The 7227-nt window shown below is 38.2% G+C and overlaps 1 protein-coding gene across 1 annotated transcript; it reads right to left on the minus strand.

The window, feature by feature from the left end:
- Window positions 1-733: 733 nt before the first annotated feature.
- Window positions 734-1651, minus strand: LOC112638641 (KRAB-A domain-containing protein 2-like). The gene is made up of 3 exons (XM_025410719.1): window positions 1555-1651; window positions 1429-1490; window positions 734-1258 (listed from the first exon to the last, which is right to left on the minus strand). The coding sequence occupies exons 1-3, from the start codon at window positions 1649-1651 to the stop codon at window positions 734-736; spliced, it is 684 nt and encodes a 227-aa protein (XP_025266504.1).
- Window positions 1652-7227: the final 5576 nt, after the last annotated feature.

Consider the following 7227-nt stretch of genomic DNA (forward strand, 5'->3'; position numbering starts at 1 on the left):
TGCTTACTTCCAGATGACAACATAGAAGCTGAACGAAGAGTTAGTGAAGTACGTCTTGCAGTTCAATAAATTTGTTCTCAGCAACTATAAATTCATTGGGAGCATAAAATCGCTCAAGGAGCCCTTCTTTGGTACCTAATTGATAAAGCCTTGATGAATTAATTCCGGCAACAACAGCTAAGATATTTCTGGGAGCTGCGCGTCCTTTATCAACGTCAGGCACTCTGACCGCTACATTAGTTCGAATATCAACTTTAGGAAATTTTGAATTAGAAAATGAAATCATTTTTTGTGCTTGTTGTTTTTGACCAGATTTAGCACATTCTCCCTCAACGCTGATACTGTTCTTCCTTATACAGAGCTTGCAAGTAACGTTCTGTCCGAAACCCTCATTATTCTCATCACTTTCTCCGCAAATAACGTAAATATATTGATGACATCCTGAACACTTGTAAGCTCCTGAAGTTTCGTTTTCACAAATCACACAATAAATTTTGCTGTCATCTTTTTTTTTTGATTGTTGTGTAACCTCTCCAGCTTGAGGTATATTTTTATCTTCACTAGATTGTTCGTTAACTTCTTCTTCATCAGTCTTATCTTGATCATTGTTCTTTACCGAAGAAAGAAGTTGTTCCAATTCCTCTTCAGTTTTTATAGAAGAATACATGTCACTGGAAAGAGAGGAATTCGCAAGTCCGATCTTTTGCGCTGATCCAAACAGCTCATAAGGACCTCATAAGGACTCATAAGGACTTGTCTTAATTACCGAATGGAGAGCTCGATTCTTCTTACTTTGAATAAATCGGAGTCCTTCAGACCATTTTTCCATATTATTGTCAGCCATCCACGCTACCAGCATGTCACGAATATCTTGGTTCGACCTTTCAACCGAACCCTGACTCTGAAAATGTCGCGATTTACCATTAACAAGCTTCATTCCAGGCCACATATCGGCCAAACTTTTAATTATTTTATTTATGAATTCACGACCATTGTCGCTTTGAAGTATACATGGGGCACCGAATAAACAAAATATGTCTATGAATTGGTAGGCCACTTCCTCGGCAGTCTTCGTCTTAAGAGGACGAAGAATTGTGAATTTGGTTAAATGATCTTGATAATTCATAATGAATCGATAATCTTTATCTGACTCTGACTGCATGTCAATCAAGTCCACTTGACATCGAGAGTTCATGTAGTCAGATAAAATAAGTTGTACAACTAATCCATGTTTTGATATCTTTTTCTTCAATTGACACTGTTCACACAAAGACAGAAAAATATTTATTATTTGACGAGTAACAATATTTCTTTTTTAGTTCAGCTTCCATAACTGAAACATAAATAAAAATAATGTAGAAAAATATTAGACAAACACAAATTATTAATTATTTATTGACTATGAAACTAAAAACTTTACTAACCTACCTTTACTACATACCTAACATGTCTAACTATACTTCGCGATATCAATCTTGTGCCGAAAACATCTTGGAATTCGTAATATAACGTAAATATGTATCAAATCTAGTCAAATTTCAAAAATGTACCTACCTCTTTTTCTTTTATGTCCCACGTTGAGATGTGCTGCCTCCAATACATCAAAAAGCTTATCCGCCTTACAGAAATAGCGAATTTTAGAATCGTCCATGCCTTCAGAACCACTTTCAATCAGTTTTTCAGTATCATCAAGTTTTAAGATGTCGTATCGCTTTATACGACGATACTGCTTTGACGATAGCGATTGCTTATTTTTTCGAAGTAACTGAGCTTCTTTTACTTCTTGAAGTAGATATTTCGTACCGCTCGTTATCGATAAAAACACTCCGATCAGTACTTGTTTTCTTCAACTCACTCAATTTATCATAAAAAATCTTCTTTTTATCAGACATGATTAGCACGCAAACCAACGATGTCCACACTCTAGCAATACTAACATAAATAAAATGACGAACAAGAATGTACGTGAATCCGTCGGCCGTTAATAGATTACATTTGTCTTATATCGCGTCATGGCTGCATCAATAGGCGTCCACAACGCGTTGTGGCATTTTTACATTGCCAGAACGCATTTTGGTCGATTATCAAAAGAACCTCAACACGAATTTCGCTTTGTGGCCTTTTTGAATATGCCAAAATGCGTTATGAGCGTTTTTAAAAGTGCCTCGACACAAAATTTCGCGTTGTGGGTGAATCTGAGATGTCTGACCGGTTTTTCCGCCCAATGAGCGTTTTCGATCTTTGAGCCTAACATATATACTAGGACTGTGAATTAATTTTGACTTATATTAGATCACGTAACTTATGTTATATCGCATCGGATACTTCTGTAACTATATTCATGTCAAAGCTCTGTCATTAGGCTTTACTTTTTATTATGTCATTTTGCTGAAGTGTAAACAACATATTTTTTCTGCTCCGAAGATGTCGAATTACGAGCCAACAAAACACCATTCGCGAGAAGTTTTACTTTTCCTGTTTAATTCAAAGAAAAGTACTGCTGAAAGTCATCGAGTGCTGTTGGAAACTTACGGTGAACATAATCCATCGATAAAAACGTGTGAGTATTGGTTTCGACGTTTTAGAAGTAGTGATTTCGATACAGTTGACAAAGAACGCCCTGGTCAACCGAAAAAGTTCGAAGATGAGGAATTGGAAGTATTACTCGAGATTCATGTCAAACGCAAGATGAACTTACTGAATCGTTGAATGTTGATCGCACAACAGTTTCCAAACGTTTAAATGCACTCAGTATAATTCAAAAGCAAGGAAATTGGGTGCCATACGAATTGAAGTCGAGAGATGTTGAACGGCGGTTTTTCACGTGCGAACAATTGCTTCAACGGCAAAAAAGAAAAGGTTTTTTGCATCTTATCATCACTGGCGATGAAAAATGGATATGCTAAAGATAATCCTAAGCATAGAAAATCGTGGGGTTTGCCCGGTCATGCATCAACATCGATGGCAAGGCCGAATATTCATGATTCGAAGCACATGCTCTGTATTTGGTTGGACCAGCTTGGTGTTGTGTACTATGAGCTGCTTCAACCGAATGAAACCATCACTGGTGAACGCTACCAAACACAATTAATGCGTTTGAGCCATGCAGCATGTTGAAGGAAAAACGGCCGCAATTCGAGCAAAGGCACGATAGAATAATTTCTCAACATGACAAGGATCGAACACATGTTGCTCGTGTAGTCAAAAAATACTTAGAAACGCTGAAATGGGATGTTTTATCCCACCCGCCATATTCACTAGATATTGCTCCATCGGATTACTACTTGTTCCGATCCATGGAATATGGCCTGGCTAAGCAGTACTTCCAATCTTACGAAGATACGAAAAATTGGATCGATTTGTGGACTGCATCAAAAGATGAATTGTTCTTTCGACGCGGAATCCGTATGCTGCCAGAAAAAATGGGAAAAAGTAGTGGATAGCGATGGACAATACTTTGAAAAATAATAATGTACACAATTTTTCACAATAAAGCCTTGAATTTACAAAAACTACCTCAAAATTAATTTACAGTCCATATATATATGGACATCCTGAATATATAAATATATATATATATATATATATATATATATATATATGCACGGTGTCTTTGAGCATGTGCTCACTCACTTGTAAGATGGTAGAACGCAGTAAATTAAATAAAATAATCCTATTCTATGTAACGATTTTTGTAATAACAATCGAAATATTAATTATTGATAAATGTAGAAAGGTATAATCGCTAGTCGAATAATCAAAGGATTATTGAAAAAATTATATTCGACCAAACTAGCCAGAAATTTCCTTTATTTAATACGACGTTTCGACCATATGGTTGTGGTCCTTATCAAGTATATACTGGAAGGATTTAAAATACATTAAATTAACGGTTTGAATACATAAAAAGCACAAAACAGAATAAAGAGTAAACAAATTTACCGATGAAATATCAGGAGGCAAATATAGCACTTGTAAAAACCATCACGAGTCACAAATGAAAAACGTTATATAATTAAATTCAAAAAACGAGAGAGACAGATGCGTCCATGTGAGACTTCGTCGAAAAACTAAACGAATCTCGAGGGAGAAACACAACTAAGTGACCTTTATTATTTTGTCATAAATATTATTTAGATTATCTGTGTCTGTCTGTAAGTTGATGAGATTATCAGATCTCTTAATAAAAAACATCTCAGCAATCTCTCTTTTCCGAACATACGTTTCGCTATGTAAGATGTCGGGTTTCAACCAATCAAAATCGTGTCCAGATTCCAATCTGTGTTTGGTAATTACGGAGTGATTAGAATGTAACTTTATATTATTACAATGTTCCTTCACACGTGTACGTAGCTTTTTGTTTGACCTATGTATGATATGTTGCAATCTTTGCAATTTAATTTATATACAACGCTTGTCTTGTCGTTATTATGTAATCTGTCTTTACCGCGTCTAATTAAATTATTTAGTTTTTTTGTTATTGTGTAAACAACGCTAAAACCGTTATTTCGCAAAAGGCGGTGCAGATCATGGCTCGTATTCTCTACGTATGGTATTGTAATAATTTGAGCCTTATCTACACGAGTAAGATTGTCGTCAGTATTGTCATTACGGTCACAATTATTTAGAAAATTGATTCTCTTTCGAATGTGTCTATATATGATGTGTTTAGGAAAACAATTATTGATTAAAGTGTCATAAACTAGTTTGATATTTTCTTGCTTAAAGCAATCGTCAGATAATAAAATAGCATGGTCGACTAAATTGTAAATCGTATTAATTTTATACTTAAGCGGGTAATTCGAATAAAAGTTAATATATCTACTAGACCATGTAGATTTCCTAAACCAATTAGTGATAAGTTTATTGCCTGACCTAATGACTTTTACATTAAGAAAGTTGATCGACGAATCAATTTCAATCTCGTGTGTGAAACGTAAACGTTCATGGTAATTATTGAAAATCGTTAGAATCTCGTCGACTTTCGTACGTGGCACGATTGCGAAAACGTCATCTACATATCTATAATAAATAGGCGCCGCAAAACTAAGTGAATTTAAACATTGCGTCTCCAGATCGTCCATCACCATATCTGCTAAAATAGGTGATAGTGGGGAACCCATAGGAGTGCCGAAGATCTGTTCATAAAAACGTCCGTTGAAAGAAAAGCAAGTTGAGTTCAATATCAGTTCTATAGTATGTAAAAACTGTGACAAATTAAATTTTGTATTTTTAGAGATGTCCACCCAACGCTTTCTTATGGCATTCTCAACTAATTCTTTTGGAACGTTGGTGAATAGAGAAGCAACATCCAATGAAATCATTATGTTATCTTCTTCAATGCAAGTGCTCTTAATGCTGTCAACAAAGGACCATCCATCTTTAATATGTGAGTTAGGTTTCTTAATCGATTTGTGAAGAATGTTATGAATATATGTAGAAATATTATAAACCGGACTTCCCAAAGCGGATACAATAATTCTCAACGGGAAACCATCTTTATAGATCTTCGGCAGACCGTAGCAACGCGGTAAATTACCGTTCGTACAAATTAGATTTCTGTATGTTAATTCACCTATCAAGTTATTTTTCTTCCAAGACTTGACCAAATCGTTGATCTTATTGGTCAATTTGTTTAACGGATCCTTATTCAAAACTTTGTAAGTGGCTTGATCACCCAGCAGCAGTTCCATCTTATTAAAATAATTTTTCTTATCCATGACGACGATAATTTGGCCCTTGTCAGCGCGTGTGACCATGATATCCTTGTCATTATCCCGTATGAATCTTTTAGAAACAGCGAACGAATCGAGAATGCATCTATCTGGATGATTAATGTGTTTTTTTGTGAAAAGAAATCTTTGAAGGATGTTAGCCACTGAAATCCTAGTTGTTTCGATAGTGTCAGTAGGCAGAATGTTACTCTTCGCTTCAAAGTTCTTAATGACATCCAACACGTAATTCGTGCGATCGATTCGCTCATCTTGTTTTAATGGCAAGGCAAAGTTGTCACCCAAGCTCAAAAAATCGGACACCGATCAACAACATGACTTGTTACCTACACACATTAATAATTTAAAAATTAACGTCGAGTTCCGCAGTAATAGTATTAAGCGAAAGTTTGACAAATTTAAAAAGCGTTTAGTTTTTCGACGAAGTCTCACATGGACGCATCTGTCTCTCTCGTTTTTTGAATTTAATTATATAACGTTTTTCATTTGTGACTCGTGATGGTTTTTACAAGTACTATATTTGCCTCCTGATATTTCATCGGTAAATTTGTTTACTCTTTATTCTGTTTTGTGCTTTTTAAGTATTCAAACCGTTAATTTAATGTATTTTAAATCCTTCCAGTATATACTTGATAAGGACCACAACCATATGGTCGAAACGTCGTATTAAATAAAGGAAATTTCTGGCTAGTTTGGTCGAATATAATTTTTTCAATAATCCTTTGATTAATTATTGAAGTCGGACGAATGAGAGAAGCGCTCGAGCGCTTGAGCTATAGCACGGCCCACCGTGTCAGACATTGCCTGCCGGCATGCGGCGAGAGGAGGGACAGCGCGCCGCTATCCGTGGTTACCGCTATCACTATCCGCCAATTGCGCAGAGGCCGTAGATGCCGACCGACCGCTCTCTCGCAGGTACCACCCGGCTACGCGTCGTAGATACTGCCAAGAACGGACTTGGGGCGTCGCGATCCGCGATGAGGCCGTAGGTATCGCCCGACCGCTCTCTCGTAAGTACCGCCCGGCTACGCGTCGTAGGTACCGCTCGGCTACGCGTCGTAGGTACCGCCGAGAACGGACTTTGTGCGTCGCGAACCGCGATGAGGCCGTAGGTATCGCCCGACCGCTCTCTCGTAAGTATCGCCAGGCTACGCGTCGTAGGTACCGCCCGGCTACGCGTCGTAGGTACCGCCGAAAACGGACTTGGCGCGCCGCGAGCAGCGCGGAGGCCGTAGGTGCCGACCAACCGCTGTTTCGTAGGTACCGCCCGGCTACGCGTCGTTAGTACAACCGTGAATGGTCATGGTGCGTCGCAAGCCGAGCGGAGACCGTAGCTGCCGATCGACCGCTTTCTCGTAGGTACCGCCCGACTACGCGCCGTAGGTACCGCCGAGAACGGACTTGATGCGTCGCGAGCAGCGCAGTGGCCGTACCTGCCGCCCAACCGCACTCCCGTAGGAACCGCACGGCCACGCATCGCAGATACCGCCCGGCT

Source organism: Camponotus floridanus, unplaced genomic scaffold (genome assembly GCF_003227725.1).
Source record: "Camponotus floridanus strain SB8 unplaced genomic scaffold, Cflo_v7.5 scaffold34, whole genome shotgun sequence".
Lineage (NCBI taxonomy): Eukaryota > Metazoa > Arthropoda > Insecta > Hymenoptera > Formicidae > Camponotus > Camponotus floridanus.

Bases quoted from the DNA above. Each gene is read 5' to 3' on its own strand.
- LOC112638641 (XM_025410719.1), bottom strand. From the start codon at position 1,651: ATGGACGATTCTAAAATTCGCTATTTCTGTAAGGCGGATAAGCTTTTT. The intron at 1,491-1,554 runs GTAGGTACATTT...ACGAATTCCAAG, and splicing joins GGGACATAAAAGAAAAAGAG to ATGTTTTCGGCACAAGATTG. The intron at 1,259-1,428 runs GTAGGTTAGTAA...TTGTGTGAACAG, and splicing joins ATGTTAGGTATGTAGTAAAG to TGTCAATTGAAGAAAAAGAT.